The sequence below is a fragment of the Wolffia australiana genome, chromosome 8, assembly GCF_029677425.1.
Source record: "Wolffia australiana isolate 7733 chromosome 8, ASM2967742v1".
Classification (NCBI taxonomy): Eukaryota; Viridiplantae; Streptophyta; class Magnoliopsida; order Alismatales; family Araceae; genus Wolffia; species Wolffia australiana.
Window position 1 is genome coordinate 11,450,405 of NC_135842.1, and position 18,352 is coordinate 11,468,756.

Genomic DNA, 18,352 nt, shown 5'->3' on the forward strand with positions numbered 1-18,352 from the left:
TCCTGGTAATTTAATCTGTTAATCTTTCATAATTCATCTTCACATTATCTTGAGCCAATGTTTCCTAGACTTCTTAGCTCAGTCGTTCATTCTAGTTCAGTTTTGACAAATGGTGAAATGAAGTTAATACTTATTATTGTGTTTTTTTTCTTTTGACAGTAATGTCTTCATCTATCTCACTCTCATTTCCATTTGATATATCCACATCCCATTACCTATTCCTCATATTAGTATTTGTATCATCATTGATAAATAATAAATATCACCCTCTCACCACTCTGTATTCATCACACCACAATCCCCTATTTTATATGTATCTCCTCTCGTCCCTCTCGAATCATCATTTAAATAGTATTTAAATCCTAGTATAAGTTGCCTACAGAGATGACCTTTGCCCATCACTAACTAGTCAAATTATTTTATCATTAAAGTTTTATAAATTATTATTATTAACTCAAATATCAACGACAAATTAACACCCTAAATTTGATTTCATCAAGATTCATTCTGAAGACGAAGTTCACATTTAAAGGCTCCAAGGTTATGATGGATGAAATAAACTTTGAAAAGTTAGAAAGTGAGTTTACTATAAGTGAATAAAGAAAATAAAATTCATTTATTTTGTGATACGGCAATTAGAGTCGTTAGCGGTAATGGGGCTTTATTGGAAACCTCAGAACCTGGGTCATTTAGTCTATACCATTAATTTGTATTCAATATTTTATTTTTTAAATTATTCACTCATTGCAAGTTGTGTGTTAAAATGGCTCTAAACGAGTGAGACATTCTCTCTTTTTAGACCGTGGCTGGCCACTATCCTTTTTTATAATATTGTATTATTTTCCGTAAGAATGTCTCTCTTATCTGTGACTTTTCTTAAATATGATGGCTAATTATTTTCAAAGACCAGCGACACAATCTGATTGATGCTTCAGCTATGATATCTACTAATGATTGCCTAAAATGTTGGGCCATGTCTCATATCTGATTGATATATCCATATCTTGATCTTAATAATTAACTCGTGTTTCTTAAAGAACCTTTGAATAATTATTTCTGCTTGGCATCAACTTTTGATAAAGTCAACCCGATCATGAGAGTAGAAAACAGAAGACCTACATGGTTGTTCAGGTGATGATACTTGGAATAACTCTACCACTTCTACAAAGAATATACTTTTAATGCAATTTAAACATAATTCCATGACATTTGAGCAGCGTCAAAATGATCTTGATGTACTGGGATGTCTCATATTTTTAGAACCTCTAGAAGATGGTTAAAAATTGATTCCAAAAGAACCTATTTCACCAATTAGTACTAATTTATCATTATGAGGAAAAGTTCCATGGACTAGTTTCACAAATTTCTTTTTGTGTGGTTGGCATAAAATCTGATGCACCCAAGAAAATTGTTCCCAACTTAACACAAGCTGTACAATGAATCAGCCCAAATATGGTTTTTTGAAAAAATGCCCTTATCTCTTTTATTTCATAATTTTGGTCATCAAACTTTAAGATTCTGAACAAAAGCATTATTTGGATAAAATTTGATCCCTCTTTTACTTGAATCATAGCGGCTTTCCTGATCCACAAATACATTTATCAGTTTGTGTTTGTGTTTAGATAAAAAAATTATAAGCTTGAAGAGATAAGCTTCTTGAGACCAAGAATTGGAATTAATACCATCAAACTGAGCATAGTCTCATGAAAGATCAAATCATAGCTTCCCTGTCCTTCTTAGTAATGGCACCGGCCTTTTTTACTTCATTGTGGCTTTGCAACATTTCATATTTTTTTCTTGATCCTAAAAAGTGTGACTGGATTTTCCTAATAACCTTAGAACCTTCATAAAAAAACCTTCTACGTATAGAACTAAGATTAGCATTTACTTCCATTTCTGATAAATCATTGACTTGATTTGTAACATTGTTCATTTGAATCTGAATTCACTTAGTAACAATAAAGATCAAGATCAATCGATATTTAGATATTAAGATGAAGTGTTTTCGACTCTCTTTTCCCCTGATGAAGTCATGTCGCTCCTAAACTCACAAGAGTGAGAAAGGCACATAGCAAAGGTTCTGAAATAAAGTTATTTTTAAGATCAAACTCCTAATGCCTTCTCTGAATAGTGTATTTTAATTTATCTGAACCTGCCTAGAGCAAGATACCCCTTAGAACCAAGTAATGTTGGTGAGATATATGATGGGTAATCATCTCCTGCGGTTCGAAGAGGACAGCAGAGTTCTTCCAGTTCATCTAAACCTGAGAATCTTCATTATATACACTTAACAAATAGAATGATTCTCACTAGACTGAGGACATTGATTCTTATGAACCTATGGATTGTAACAAATCATTATTACTAGCAATGACTACCTCTTCCTTTCCATATCCCTCTCCCTCCTTAGATCTTACTTATCAAGTGACATTAACTTCATATATGTAAGTAATTCAATCAGTAAAAAGGTTTAAAGAAAGGGTGATTCTATGAGTACATTGAAAGGCAGAAATGATTAGCCAGCCTATCAGCAGGTACTTTCAAGGACAAATAATGGAGGCAGACATATATAGACATAAATATTTGATCTCAACTCGTAAATTGATGGTTAGAATTCATGTTGGCTTGATGATTAGAAACCCCTGAATTGATGATTAGAAGATCTATGGATGCCCATAGAAATAAGGCACGTGAAATTGACTTACAAGTCCAAGCTTACATATTAAATAACCCGTCATTGCAAAGTTGTTGGTTCATTGGCTTCTCTTTCAGAATAATGATCCTTTTTCCCAAGTTGGTAAATTGTTTTTCTTGCAGAACCTTACTGAACTACTTTTAGCATTGTCCATGTTTGGCATTCTGAGTGGTTGACATTATATGCATTATATATATTATATCATTCAGCATTTTGTATACATATTTATGTTTATTTCAATCCAGGTGCCACTAGATTTAGCAAAAAATGTATGTCTTTCATGTCTCTGTATCTTTATGGATTATTTTTGGTCTTCTTCAACTGTTGCAACATCCAACCTCAGTTGTCATGGAGGTTCGAGGACTGGGGCAAATAATTGATACATCCTCCAGGAGCCATGAGATCACCAAGTGAATTCAATGAAGAGTAATTTTGAGAGCATCAAGGATGGGGTATTTTGGAGAAGATGCATACTAGACTATCGTGACAGGCAAGAACATTTGAAGATTACAATATCTAAAACTTAACTAAGAAAATAAAGTAAGCCATATCCCAACTTCTCTGAGACAAAGACGGTAGTGGCCACCCTAAACTAGATGATTTATTATTTTGTTTTGTAGAAAACGAATACAAAATATACCTGATTAAAAGAATGTATTAAATGTAGGTATTCAAAAAATATCGTCGTTGGTTGGCAAGAATATGAGACTTTATGGTGAATTATTAGATAGTTTTGAAAATTTTAATGTGCCCCCTCTCAGTCATCTAACACCCTTCTGCTAATCATATTAAATACAACACTTTGACTAACTCATAAATAGGTCATCCTAACTCGGGGTCCGAAATTTTATGATACTGTAATCATAACTACACTAATCGATGTTAACTCCTCTAGAGGAAAAACAGACATGAATCTCATTAATTCACTATGTGTAGTCATTTAGATGTAACTCGCAGATGACTTTGTGTTGTGTAACCATAAATTCAGAAGTTATAACACCTTCTGTTGCTGGAGTTTCAATTGAAAAAAGCGCTTAAAAATCAGTAGGATGTGTGCAGAGTGTATCATTACAACCATAGGAAAACACAAATGATCAACTCAGTTTAGGATGATAGAGCTTGTGTTTTGCGAAACTTAATATCGATTCATTCCCTTATTTAGGAAATATTGAAGGCAGCTTTATTTGTCATGTCGCACAGATGAAGAGAAGTAAACAAAACTATACCCAAAAGATTCATTTCCACAAGAGGTTTCCCACCTGATACGAACCTGGATCTAGGCTCGTATCAGAGGGACGGTAGAGGGCGAGGCGAGGTAGAAGTTCCCGGGGTAGAAAGGTGAAATGGGAAAGATCGGAGAGGAGGCCGAGCAAAGGGGGGTAGGGATCGGCCGAGGACGAGCCGCCTGAAGACGCGGTGAAGTAGAGAAGATCACAAGAGAGGGGGATCGTTGAGGGAGACCAGACCTAGACGAGGAGAGGGGAGACAAGAAGACCTTTCTTCAATCTACTTCTTCTTGGCTGCCCTCCTAAAGGGAGGGCATCAGTATTTAAAGGAAATACATATTTGCCAAATGACTGAATTGCCCCCATGGGCTACATGACGAAACTACCCCTAGATAGGTTGAGGATCCTCTCAAGGATCCTATCACCACCCTCATAGTAATAAAAACTGCATGGAAGGACTTCCAACATAATGAAATAACCTGAGCTAAAGTTACACTGAGAGAGTGCCAGATCATTGCAGGTTATTTTGATCCAACAAAAAATGAGAGAGAAATAGATCAGCTTAATTTATGTTCCATCACTTCTCTGGGCGGTGAGATGTGGTCAAATCTTATTCTCAGAGAATGAAAACTCACTTCAAGGCTCAAAGACCATGTTCTCCACTTCGTTCCTCGCAGACTGAAAAAGCACCGAGGAAAGATAACGCTCCCCAAAGCTGGGAAATATGACCTGCCGCACAGCAACAAACCTCAGAGGCCGGAGTTTGAGTTTCACAAGGCATTTTACAGACGACTTTTTTTTTTTTTTTAACACCCTTTAAATAATAGTCCTAATAAAAAAATAAGATCATATCTTACGACTATGAGTTTCCCTTCATTTTCGGGCCTCTTTGCGATCTTAATGGCAGCTGCGGCAGCCGCTCCCGATGATATGCCGACCTGCAAACAGTCACTCATAGTTGACATTATAGGTGAAAATATTTTTATTGGTTTATTGAACTAAGAAGGAAGAAGAGACGCACCAGCAAACCTTCCTTTAAGGCCAGCTGCTTTGCTGTTTCAATGGATTCCTCGCTCGAGATCTGGGACCAAAAGGAAGGGATCGTCAATCAGGGTCCTAGATGTTATCCGCTGTAACTTTTAATGGCAAATGTACAATTTGACCAACATATTTTGAGAAAGATATTAAATGGAATGAACGGTTACCTGGATCACTTCATCGATGAGGCCCACCTCCAACACACCAGGGACAAAACCGGCGCCGATACCCTGGATCTTGTGAGGACCTGGAGAAAAAAATCCACCATGAAAATGAGAGGGTCACCAACTCGTCAGGTGATCGTCCCTTTTAATGTTCAAAATAAAAATCCAACGTTAAAGGGTACTTAAATTTTTTAAGTGTTGAACTGAGCCCATGCAGAATCTCTCTCTCTCATATCTCTATCTCCATTGTAAGTGGGCCACGTTATATAAGTGGCCCACTACGGAGAACTCCTTACATCTCTCGCTGAAGGCTCCCACGTGTGACTCTTCATTAAATGGTCACACGTGGGACCCCATTTAATGAACTTCCCACGTGTGAGCCTACTTAAGTGGCTCACACGTGGGAGACTGTATTGGGGACTCTTTAAAGGGCCCCAAAAAACCCTAGCCTCAGAAAAAAACAAAGTATTCTGCCTTTTGTTTCTTCTCCAAAGGTGCCGCCCAGTGCAGGAGCTCTCTTCCTCTCATCATTCTCTCTCTGTTTGCCCTCTGTTTGCCCTACGTTTTGTCCGTTTTAACATGGTATCAGAGCACTCTATCCTGTGAGTGCATCTCCACTGAGTCTGGAGAATGGCAAGCCTAGGAGATGAAAGTTCGAACCAGGGTACTCCTGGATTGGTTCAAGAAAACACTGGAGTTAGAACTGGGGAAACAAGTGGATCAGTTGCTGTTCAAACTCCAGAGGTTGGAAGAGCAGCAGTTGTGTTTCCCCCTGCAGAAGTTAAGTTTGATGGGGGAAACATGTTTGAGTGGTCAAAAATGGTCACTCTTACTGTGTATGGCTGTTTTCTGGGAGATCATCTTACTGATCAGCCCAGAACCCCAGCAGATGCAGATTTCACGAAGTGGAAGGCCGAGGAGTCCCTTATCTTGGGTTGGATGCTGAGATCTATGACTCCCGAGATGAGGAGGGACTTTCTTTACTGTGATACAGTAAAAGAATTGTGGGACGAGATCCAACGATACACATCAGAGCAGTCACATGACTGGCGCATTTACGAGCTAAAAGTACAAGAGACGATGGCACGCCAAGGTGGGGAAAATGTCCGTCAATATTCATCTCGGCTGAAAGCACTTTGGAGAGAAATCGATCACCTATGGCCAGTACAGAATCCACAGTCCGTGGAACGCCAATATATCTTGAAACCGCGAATCTTTACATTTCTTATGGGTCTGAATTCTATCTTTGAGTCAGTGAGAATCCAACTCCTTCACCGAGAGAAGCTTCCATCACTGGAAGAAGCCATCAGCGCCATCCTGCAAGCAGAGAGCAGGTTCGGGGTTACTCCAGACTCTCAGGTGCAGAATTCCGCTGCGCTGCTTACTAAGAGGCCTGAGAGTCGGACGAATCCCACTGGGAATTGGACAACACGTCCAACTCAGCCAAGTCCAGCAGTGGGAGGCGACGGTGAAGACAGTCGGGACGCCCTCTTCTGCAATTACTGCAAGAAGCGTCGCCATACCAAGGAGAATTGCTGGAAATTAGCTTGGAAAAACCAGAATTCAGGTAAGAAGGCTCTTGTGGTAGCATCGCAACCACAAAATTCTGGACCTGCCGTGACGAGTCCCGAAGTCGAAGAGGTGCAAGAGAAATTCAGCTCCACTGCCCTTGTGAAATCAGGTAACTCCTTACCTAATGAATGGATCGCAGATACCGGAGCCACTGATCATATGTCCCCAAACGAGTCATTGTTCAACCAATATTCCTCTGCTGAGGCCTTACACCGAGTTCAGACAGCTGGAGGAGGATCATTATCAGTGAAGGGGGTTGGAAGAGTACTGTTCCATTCACTTGGCCGACTCAGAGACGTCCTGCATGTGGAGGACCTAAGAGCTAACTTGATATCTATACAAAAAGTCGTTGACGATTATGGTTGGAGGTTTATTCTAGACAGTGATGAGTGTTTTTTATGTGACAAGGTCTCCGGGAAGAGGATTTCATCCTTTAGACGGGAAGGCGGCTTGCTCCTCCTGGATGGCGGTACCCGGCAGTGCTTGGTGTCACAGCGGACAAGTTCCAAGGAGGAGAGGGTGATTCGTCTTCATCAGCAGATGGGACACCCCCCTTTTGATCTTCTTAAGACTTGCTACCCCTCTATGTTTCGGAGGATTTTTGTTAAGGATCTGTTTTGTGAAGCATGTCATATGGCAAAACTTCGAAGAACCTCGTTTAAATCTTTGGATGATCGATTCCATTCTCCGTTTGACTGCATTCATAGTGACTTGTGGGGACCGTGTTCGGTGGAGAGTTTAACTGGATGTCGGTATTTTATAGTGTTCATTGACGATCATAGTCAAACTATGTGGTTACACTTGCTGAAGTCCAAGAAAGAGGCTCCAAATGTGATCGTGGAATTCTGTAAAATGGTTGAGAACCAATTTGGGAAGAGGATTAAACGGTTCAGATCTGACAACGGGACAGAATTTCTCAATTCCGGAGTCAGGTCATATTTCTTAGACAGGGGTATCATACATGAAACGTCTTGTGTGAATACCCCTCAGCAAAATGGCCTAGCTGAAAGACGTCTGGGGTACACACTCGCGACCGCCAGGACACTGCTGTTTCAAGGGAATCTACAGAAGAAATATTGGGGAGAAGCGGTTTTAACTGCGGCTCATCTCATAAATCGGATACCTATGAGGATAATAGATTATGAGAGTCCTCTGAATCGGCTGAAAGAATTCTTTCCAAAGGTTCGATTGTTTTCTGGAATTCCTGCCCGTGTATTTGGGTGTGTAAGTTATATTCATCAGACCTTGGGAAAATTGGATCCAAGAGGGCTTCGTTGTGTGTTTGTGGGTTATTCCGGCACCAAAAAGGTGTATAGATGCTATCATCCCCCATCACAGAAATTTTTCGTTTCTGCCAATGCTGTATTCCAAGAATATGAATTTTACTTTCAGAAGGAAAGCTCAACTCAAATTCCTCCCGCTGATCAAGATTTGACAGACTTTGCATTTCCTCGTCACGTGGGAGCCTTCCCAGTCTCTCCATTGACTTCAAACCAGGCTCAGCCACCTGAAAATCCGCCAATTGGAGAAGTATCTGAGGAAAGTTTCAATGATGAAGACCCAGCAAGTCAACCTGTGATGGAGGAGGGTGAGCAGCCCGAACTGGACAGTCAAGTTGAAGTTGATGCAGAGGCAGAGGTGAATCAAGGAGAACTAGCAGGACAATCTGAAGATTCTGTCAACAGTCAGGGAATTAATGCAATGGAGGACGATCTGTTATAGCCCTTAGAAAGGGGGTACGAGCCTGCCGAGCCAAGGCTAAGTATCCTATTGGTCAATATGTTAAATATGAGAAGTTAAGTGACCGCTATAAGAGTTTTCTATCTCAGCTGGGAGATATTCATATCCAAATAAGATTGAAGAAGCCCTTCAAAACCCGGGATGGAAGGCAGCCATGGATGAAGAGATGGCTGCCCTTCTGAAGAATGAGACTTGGGAGATTGTGACACTCCCCAAGGGGAAGAGAGCAGTTGGATGCCGCTGGATATTCACCCCGAAATTCTTATCAGATGGAACACTCGAAAGACTGAAAGCCAGACTAGTTGCTAAAGGGTATACCCAGACGGAAGGTATTGACTATGGTGAGACCTTTGCCCCAGTGGCTAAATTTAACACAGTACGAGTCTTAATTGCTCTTGCTGCTAAGTGTAATTGGGACATTCTCCAATTTGATGTGAAAAATGCTTTCCTTCACGGAGAGCTAGAAGAAGAGGTTTATATGCAACTTCCTCCAGGATATATACTGACGGACAAGACAAATCAAGTATGCCGGCTGAAGAAGGCGCTGTATGGGTTGAAACAGTCCCCCAGAGCTTGGTTTGGGCGATTTACAAAAGCGATGGTTGAACTGAATTACCACCAGGCCAGAGCGGATCATGCATTATTCATCAAGAAGGGAACGACGGGAAAAGTCACTGTTTTGTTGGTGTATGTTGATGATATATTGGTTACTGGAGAAGACAGTGAGGAAATTTGTCAATTGACTGCATCTTTGTCAAGACAGTTTGATATGAAAGAACTCGGTCAACTGAAATATTTCTTGGGAATTGAAGTGGCATACTCTAAAGATGGAATATCTCTCAGCCAACATAAATACACCCTCAATCTACTCCAAGAGACAGGACAGTTGGGGTGCAAGCCGGCTTCTACTCCTCTCGACGTGAATGTGAAGATTGGAAAAGGCGATGATGGAGCAGCAGTGGATAGAACTTCATATCAGAGACTGATTGGGAAACTGATCTATCTCAATCACACGAGGCCCGACATATCGTATGCAGTCAGTTTGCTGAGTCAGTTCATGAGCGAGCCCCATGAAATCCATTTACGTGCAGCATACCGTATTCTTGCTTATTTGAAATTTACCGTCGGGCAGGGACTCCTTTTCACACGGGAAGGGGGTCTATCTCTGGAAGCTTATACAGATTCTGACTGGGCAGGGTCAGTGGTTGATAGTCGATCTACTTCAGGTTACTGCACTTTCTTAGGCGGAAGTCTTATTACGTGGAGGAGCAAGAAACAGAAAGAAGTATCTCTGTCAAGTGCAGAGGCAGAATTACGTGCCCTGAAGCAGGGTGTTTCAGAGTGTCGGTGGCTGAAACACCTACTTGAGGACATTGGTCTGTATGACAACACCGGAGTCAGACTGTATTGTGATAATCAGTCCGCACTGGCCATAGCAAAGAATCCCGTTCAGCATGACAGAACCAAGCATATGGCGTTGAATCGGCACTACCTGACAGAGAATATTGACCGCGGAACTATCAGACCTACATTTGTCCCATCTGCAGGTCAAAAAGCTGATATCTTCACCAAGTCGCTGCCGGGTCCAAGATTTCAATTGCTGGTGTCCAAGCTAGGCATGGTCAACATCCACACCTAGCTTGCGGGGAGGTGTTGAACTGAGCCCATGCAGAATCTCTCTCTCTCATATCTCTATCTCCATTGTAAGTGGGCCACGTTATATAAGTGGCCCACTACGGAGAACTCCTTACATCTCTCGCTGAAGGCTCCCACGTGTGACTCTTCATTAAATGGTCACACGTGGGACCCCATTTAATGAACTTCCCACGTGTGAGCCTACTTAAGTGGCTCACACGTGGGAGACTGTATTGGGGACTCTTTAAAGGGCCCCAAAAAACCCTAGCCTCAGAAAAAAACAAAGTATTCTGCCTTTTGTTTCTTCTCCAAAGGTGCCGCCCAGTGCAGGAGCTCTCTTCCTCTCATCATTCTCTCTCTGTTTGCCCTCTGTTTTGTCCGTTTTAACAAAAAGAAGTGAGCTTTCTAATGCTTCAAAAAATAGACTCCCATTTTTTTATGTTCTTGATGCTTCCTCTCCACCCCCTTATTTTCTTCCCGTTTTTTTTAAATTTTCCATCAAATCCGAGAGAGCATTTATGAAAGGTAGAGATAGATTAGAAACGAGACCTGGCCTCCCCCCTGAGAGAACTGGGCTCTCCATGGGCTCCACGCCATACAACTTTGCCAAAAAAGGGAAATTCAAATATCAGGCCAAAGGTTTTCCTCAACAGGAAAAACCAAGAAAAAAAAATCGTCAGAAACCTTTATTTCTGGGTTCTGCTCCTTGAGATATCTCCCTGTTCCTGTGATTGTTCCTCCGGTTCCAATCCCAGAAACAAAAGCATCAATCTTTCCTGAAGAAGCTTTCCAGATCTCTGGCCCCGTCGTCTCATAGTGAATCTACAGTACAGAGAGAGAGAGAAATGGCCAGAAAAATCAGACAAGAAAGAGAAATAAACCAGGATAGATGGTTCATAGGAGGATAATAGCAAGCACCTTGGGATTTGAAGGATTCTCAAACTGCTGAAGAATGTAAGAGTTTGGGGTCTTGGCAGCCAATTCTTCGGCTTTCTGCACAGCGCCTTTCATGCCCAGAGACGGGTCTGTTAAAACCAGTTCCGCCCCGAAAGCCTTTAGAATGATTCTTCTCTCAAGGCTCATGGATGCTGGCATGGTGATCATCAGTTTGTATCCTTTTGCTGCGGCCATAAAGGCCAGTCCAATGCCCGTATTTCCGCTGGTGGGCTCAATTAGTACGCTCTGAAAGAAAAAAGCAGCAGAAGAAAAAAAAAGCATAGTTGAGTAAACATGGTTGTTCTTTTCTGTTCGTTTTAAACGAACAAAAAATTCGCACAAAAGAACTGCACAGGGCCTTGTTCTTGGTTCTGTTCTTTTTTTTTCCAAAATGGTACAAAATTCGCACCTTCGCACAAATTCGCACGTTTGCATGAAACTAGAACAAAATTCGCACAGAGCGAACAAAAGAACCGCACACGGGTCTGTGCAATGTTCTGTTCGAATCCGCGCAAATTCACACAAAAAAAACAGAAAGACCACGTCTATAGTTGAGCTCACATCACACAAGAAAGGAAAAAAAAGAAGTCTAAGCGATTCATCTCTTCGCCAACGAATTCATCATAGTCATGTTTGACTTTGAACGAATGATGACGACGAAGACGAAGTTTTCATCAACAGATGGATGAAGAAGAAGATGATACTTTTGTCGATGTCATCATCCATAGACATGGTTGTTCTGTTTTGTTCGCACAAAAGAACTGCACAGGGCCTTGTTCTTTGTTCTGTTCTTTTTTTTCCAAAAACGAACAAAATTCGCACGTTCGCACAAATTCACACGTTCGCACGAAACTAGAACAAAATTCGCACAAAGCGAACAAAAGAACCGTGCAGGGGTCTGTGCGATGTTCTGTTTGAATTCGTTTTTGTTCTGTTCGGAAAACCGTACAGAACAAACAATTCGCACAAAAAGAACAGAAATACCACGTCTATAGTTGAGCTCACATCACACAAGAAAGAAAGAAAGGAGTCTAGCAATTCATCTCTTCGCCAACAAATTCATCATAGTCATGTTTGACTTTGAACGAATGATGACGACGAAGACGAAGTTTTCATCAACAGATGGATGAAGAAGATGATCATACTTTTGTCGGTGTCATCATCCATTTGTCATCGTCAACCCCTCACCGCGTCTTCAGGCGGCTCGTCCCTGGTCAATCCCTGCCTCCTCTGTTCAACCTCTCCGATCATTCCCAGGAACATCTACCTCACATCTCCTCTTTTCCCCTTCAAGATATGAACCTACATCAAGCTTCTTATCACTCACCTTCCCAGGAAGAGTTTAGAAATTGCCGAAGCTACGGTTGGTAGATGATGACAAATTCATTCTTTGGCCATTGACTTGAATGAATGACGACGACGAAGACGAATTTTTTCATCAACAGATGGATGACGATGAAGATGAAGACGATACTTTTGTCAGTGTCATCATACTTTTGTCATCGTCACCACAATCATCAACCGTTATAGTGCAGGGACGCGGACGAGATGGTTTTTTCGTCCCAGGACGAAAAAACAGTTGCATCTGCAAGGTTGGACAAAAACCGGGACAGAAATTCGTCCCGAGACGAACAGACGGGACGGTTTGCATCCACTCGGACGAAAAAACCATCCCACCCGCATCCCTGGACTGATTCCGGACGTTGGACAGGACGATCTTCGTCCCGTCCCGTCCATTGTCCACGTCTTCAGGAAGCTCATCCCTGGTCGATCCCTGCCTACTTGGTACGAGCCCACAACAAGGTTCTTATCGGCTGAGATTAGAGATTAGGATTGGCAGATGATGAAAATTCATCCTTTGGCCATGGACGGATTGATGAGGATGATGCTCATGACGAATCAATCATAGTCAAGTTCGACTTGAACGAATGACAAAAAATGAGAACTGATTTCCAATCAACAGATGGACGAAGATGATGATTGTGCTTTAATCAGTATCATCATCCATAATCCACTCGTCATCTTCTTCATCGAAACAAAATCCTAGTGGAAACAAGAACATTGGAGGAGAAAATCAGTTGGCAAACCTTCCCCGGCGAGATTAATCCCTTCTCCTCGGCATCAACGATCATGCTGTACCCGATCCTGAGAGAAATCATCAACCCCGGAGGAATTCTCAGTTCGTAAGATCGGAAGAAAAAGATAGAACACAAGAGAAGAATCGAAAATTTTGGAAAAAAGTTCACCGATCCTTGACGCTCGAGCACGGTTCCATCATCTCAAGCTTGGCCGCGATCTTTGCCACACAACCGTCCACAACATTGTTCAGATAAACCAGCGGAGTGTTGCCGATCAGCTGTGAAGATCGAAAGGGAACGGAAGAAGATCAGGAACAGCGGTTTTCCGACAAGCAAAACGGAAGAACTCGAAGAACAGCATCCTCAATCGAACCTCTGTGATATCCTTCGCGATTCTCTGTTCTTTAGATTCCCCCATCGCTCTAGATTTGGCGCTTTTTTCTGCATAGAACGCAATCAAAACCTTTTAAAACCGCTTGAAACGAGAGTAGAGATCCGCTGCATCTCACCTCTCCCTTCTCCGATCAGGAAATAATCCGTCGGGAGAAGATGTGAAAGTCGACTGATCTTCAATTTATCATCATTTTCCGGAGACAATTTTTACAAGTTTTCGGACTCGTTGATATAGATTTGATCCATTTCGATGGAGAAACTTCGTCCGTCCATCTGGTGCGATTGAATCGACGGATGATACGGCTCGATGATTAAATGTAGAAGAATGACCTTCAGATCGGGGCTATGGCGGGATTCTTGGCGTCGTCTTCGTTCCCGCGGCGCCGGAACTTGGCCCGCTTCGTAGAATTCATCGCTCGTTGGCGATTATCGTATGATTTTCTGCCGATTCGCCTCGATCCACACCGCCATTTCTCTGTAGATCGTTCCGAAGGTCGAATCCATGGCGGTGGCGGATTTCGATTGGAGATCGTCGACGATGAAGCATGGAAGCTCAGTTCCGCGCTCGCTCAAGCAGATTTCCTTCGTCCGAGCAGAGATTCCGTGGAAGAATCCGTCTTGCACGTTGATTGCCGCTACGATGCGTTCGATTTTGATCAAATCGAGGATCTGCGACTGCGGAAAGGACTGATCTACAAGCTGGATAGGGATTCGATGGAAAACGAGGAATGCAGCATCAGCCTATTCAACCGGCAGAAGAGCAAGTCGAAGAAGAAGGAAATCGTCGAGGATCAGAGAAAACCCCCAAAAAACTCTCGATCCGAAGAGAATTCCTCCTCGTCAACCATTTCAGCAGCGGAAAATTGCAAAAGGGAGAGGATTCCGACCTTCAATCAGTTGACGAACGCCTACCATTTTCCATTCTGCCTCGATATCTTCATCTCTAAGGGATCTGTTCGTGCTTGTATCATCCACAGATCAACCAGCAAGGTGGTTTCTGTCGCACATTCGATCTCCAAAGATATGAAATTCGATCTATCGTCGAGGAAGAACACGGCGGCCTGCGCTGCCGTCGGAGCGGCGCTTGCACAGCGAGCATTGTCCGATGACATCCACAACGTGGTATATACGCCGAGGAAAGGGGAAAAGATCGAAGGAAAACTCCAGATTGTTCTGCAATCGATCGTGGATTCTGGAATTGATGTGAAGATCAAGATCAAACAGAGAAAATCATTGAAAGGACGAAGATTCTTCCCCTAACCCGAGGTCGTCGCCAACATCGGTAGGCCAGAACTCTTCCGATCTTAGCTAGAACAATCATGTGTAGTTGGAAGTCTGAAGATTCATCAAAGATGATAACTTATCTGAAGTAGGAAAATTGCATGTAAACATGCTTTTATTTGAAATTTTTTACTTCCCAATTCACGTATTCTTAGCTAGAACAATCATGTGTAGTTGGAAGTTAAAAGATTCTTCAAAGATGAAAACTTTTTTGAAGTAGGAAAATTACATGTAGACATGCACTCATTGGAAATTTTTTACTTCCCAATTCATGTGTTCTTAGCTAGAATAATCATGTGTAAATTAGCCTTTATGCGTGCAGTTTACAACCTGCCTTTTGTCGTTAGTATGGGAGTGTTTGACGATAGCAAATTAAGGTGTATAATATTATCTTTTTTGATGTGCAATTAATTAAATTCCTATAAAATAATGTGCTGGTCCAAGATCTGCTATTGTAACTTCTTATTATAATTGAGGTGCCAAATCTAAATTCTTATTATAATTTTGACACAGGATCAATAATTCATCAACGTGAATAAAAAAAAAAGATAGGCTTTGTATAATGAGATTTTGAAAGTAAATATGTATCTATATTTGATATTAAAAAACCAAGAGTCTGAAGACATGAAGTAAACCACGATCCAGGTTTATTTTTCAGACCACATATCGATTTCTTTGTACAAGAAACATGTTTAAGATTGTTTGCGTTTTTAAATTTTCGAGGTTTTTATATAGATAGTTTCAAAAGGCTCAATGAGAAACGTAAACATGAAAAGATTTTCAACGAGTGAAGATACTTGACTCTGATAGAAAAATTAATTTCCATTCATTTTGAAATTCAATTGATGTGGTTTATGAATCACTTTTCCTTTTAAGAGAAAAGGGCCATATATTTTTTGCAATCATCAATTAAAAAAACTTTGTATGAGTATACTCGATACAATAAGACAAGTATCAGGAAGTCCCATGATGAGTTCCATGACAAGTATCTTGAATTTGAAAAGTCAGCTTGCAGTAAGGGTATTATCTGAGAAACATTTTAACCAACGGGTTGACAAATTTAAAATTTTCTTAACATTTCTATTCACATTAACTAGCTATGCGTCCAAATTGAGAACATATCTACATTGAAAACTTATTATTTCTGCCTCTTGATTGACCAAGATTCTACTAAGATCCCATATTTTGATAGTGATATTTTGTGTGAAGCTCTGTGTTTTAACATTATTAGCAAATTGTCTAAATTTGCTTGCATTTTCATGTTGCCAATTAGACAAAATGCATCGTTTTCCTTGACATTATGGTCACGATATCGTACACATTGGTCACCTTTTTTACTAGCCCAATCAAGAATGTGAAATCACAAGTGGTTCACAAACCTGCCGACCAATTGGCTTAAGAGAATTATAATTTACGTATTATTGTTTAGGAAGAAATCGAATAAGAAATGGAAATAACATTCTACTTCCATTGCTTTAAATGAACACACTGAATGTGCCCTATGGCATGAAAAATAAACTATGAGAAGGAACCTATCAGATATAATGACTTGTAATTTTTAAGAAAAAATGACTTCTGATTCATGTACTAAGAGCTTCACGAGAAGTTTCAAATGAACATTGAATCTAGAATAGATACCTTGTCAAGACGAATAGTCGTTCAAACTCCCAAATTCTTGGTATACTTGCCTACGGAGAGGCTGACCTTCGAACCAGACGGCGGAGCCGAGGAGAGGTGCGATGAAACACTACCACGGGCTCCGACGCTGAAGCTTCTCCCGCCTTCGACTCCCGAGAGCGATGACGAAACGGAGAAGGGTTAGATTGAAGACCGACAGAAACGCCACCACGGCTTGATACACCGGCCAGCCTATCGAACTCATCCCCCAACTTCCTCGCGCTTCTGCGCAAGGGCCGGATCGACATAACCTCCGGCGTTCTCGCTCTGTCCTTGAGCATCACCGAATCGTCCCGATCTCCGGAGCTATTTTGGCCGATGTCGAGAAGACGCCGCCTCCGCCGCGGCCGAGGAGTTGAAGGAGCAGCTTCGACTTCAAGAGCTTCTACTTCCATAACCTCCTCAAAATCTTTCAACTCCTCGATCACGGCGTCGATCTTTCTCTTGGCTCCACTCTCCGGTTCGATCTTCTTTGCGGTGCTGCTGACCTTATTTCTCGCGGCCTTCTCCGCTTGAGCGCGCAGCTTCTTGATCGATCCTTCGATTCGACCTTGGAGTCTATGGCGCTGGAAGCTGAGCCCTCCCATGGACCAATGCGCCTCGCGCGCCCAGTCGAGGAGCGGATCGAGCACTGTCGGAGGAGCGTCGACGCGCTCGTCGTTGAACTTCACGTCTTCGTAGTAGCGCGGCCTGGGCAGCGCGCTGCCATAGAACCGCCCGGGCCCAAGCGCCACCACCATCTTCTCCAACTCTCGAGCTCTTCCTCTTCGCGAGATCGACGACGACGATTGCAGAGATCGGGGGAGAAGGAAAGTATTTATAGGGTCTGAGGATTGGGCGGGAAAGTCGGTTTTGGCGCGCTTTTTTGGCGCCAAAACTGTAGTCGCCGGAACGATGACAGCGCGGGAAACCGCCGTGATAATAAATTCAAATTCGAATTTAGATAAAAGATTAAATGACTTTCCGGAAATAGATTTATCAGTATTATTTTGCCAACCCTAGAGCTTTATCGCTTATACAAAAAAACATATATATGATAAATTACTTGTGTAGGCGACTGAAAAACAGAATTTGAGTCCACTTTGAGATTTCATATATGATGCCACTTATGATGTGATGAAATATTGGCGACAGATGACATTACGGTGACGGAGGGTATTGAACGCGTGACATGACGGGCTGGTTGTTTTGGATGACAGCTGTGATGGATTTTTAAAGGCTTGTTGGATGGATGATGAACTGTGTTCCATCTGTTTGAAAAGCGTCATCCATCATTGTTTGGAGTCATGGACACATGACTGAACGAATTGTGTTCGGTTGTCTGTCATCTATGACAGATAACTAATGACAGATGTGACATAACGAATGTCAAGGATGACTAATGACGTTTATGGATGACAAAATTATCTATTAAAAAATATATAAGGTATTCAAGATGGGAGCAATGACCCATGATGACAAGAACCCTAACTATTGAATATGGGAAGGACAACTATCAAGGACAAGGCTGATGGTGAAGGACGACTCCCGAGGACGAGGATGGTGACCATGGAGGATGGGGCGGCAACTGAAGAGGACGAGGATGGCGATCGCTGCGGACAAGGACTACGAATGTAGAGGATGGAGACAACAACCACGAAGGATGGGGACGGCTACCATAAAGGACATGGACTACAACTACCAAGAACGGGGATGGCGATGGCCGAGGATGGGGATGAGGACAGCAACCGAAAAGGGCAAGGACATGGACAATGGCTGCTGATGACAGGGACAATGACTGTGAAGGATAGGGACAGCGACCACCAAGGACGAGGATGATGACCATATAGTAATAGAAATATATGTGGCTGGCAAGCCAATCACACATTCCATGTCTCGTTTCATGTTCTTTAATATAACATTTCATTATAAAGCACA

At 42.0% G+C, this 18,352-nt stretch overlaps 3 protein-coding genes across 5 annotated transcripts; 1 reads left to right on the top strand and 2 right to left on the bottom strand.

Moving 5' to 3' along the window:
• Positions 1-4,373: 4,373 nt before the first annotated feature.
• Positions 4,374-13,733, bottom strand: LOC144707212 (cysteine synthase). 3 transcript variants are annotated; one of them, XM_078580348.1, is made up of 11 exons: positions 13,594-13,733; positions 13,458-13,525; positions 13,253-13,362; positions 13,094-13,151; positions 10,989-11,252; positions 10,755-10,892; positions 10,620-10,671; positions 5,127-5,206; positions 4,943-5,002; positions 4,779-4,859; positions 4,374-4,650 (listed from the first exon to the last, which is right to left on the bottom strand). In XM_078580348.1, exons 2-11 carry the CDS (start codon positions 13,500-13,502, stop codon positions 4,558-4,560), a joined length of 981 nt encoding a protein of 326 aa, XP_078436474.1. In that variant the 5' UTR covers positions 13,503-13,525; positions 13,594-13,733; the 3' UTR covers positions 4,374-4,557. The 3 variants fall into 3 exon arrangements, with proteins under 3 accessions (XP_078436474.1, XP_078436475.1, XP_078436476.1); XM_078580349.1 differs by having other exon boundaries at positions 13,458-13,600; XM_078580350.1 differs by lacking the exons at positions 13,458-13,525; positions 13,594-13,733 and adding an exon at positions 12,152-12,308 and having other exon boundaries at positions 13,253-13,317.
• An 89-nt stretch (positions 13,734-13,822) lies between these two features.
• Positions 13,823-14,904, top strand: LOC144707213 (Ribosomal L18p/L5e family protein). The gene has a single exon (XM_078580352.1). It carries the CDS (start codon positions 13,823-13,825, stop codon positions 14,735-14,737), a length of 915 nt encoding a protein of 304 aa, XP_078436478.1. The 3' UTR covers positions 14,738-14,904.
• A 1,409-nt stretch (positions 14,905-16,313) lies between these two features.
• Positions 16,314-17,218, bottom strand: LOC144707214 (microtubule-associated protein). The gene has a single exon (XM_078580353.1). The coding sequence runs from the start codon at positions 17,173-17,175 to the stop codon at positions 16,447-16,449; it is 729 nt and encodes a 242-aa protein (XP_078436479.1). The 5' UTR covers positions 17,176-17,218; the 3' UTR covers positions 16,314-16,446.
• Positions 17,219-18,352: the final 1,134 nt, after the last annotated feature.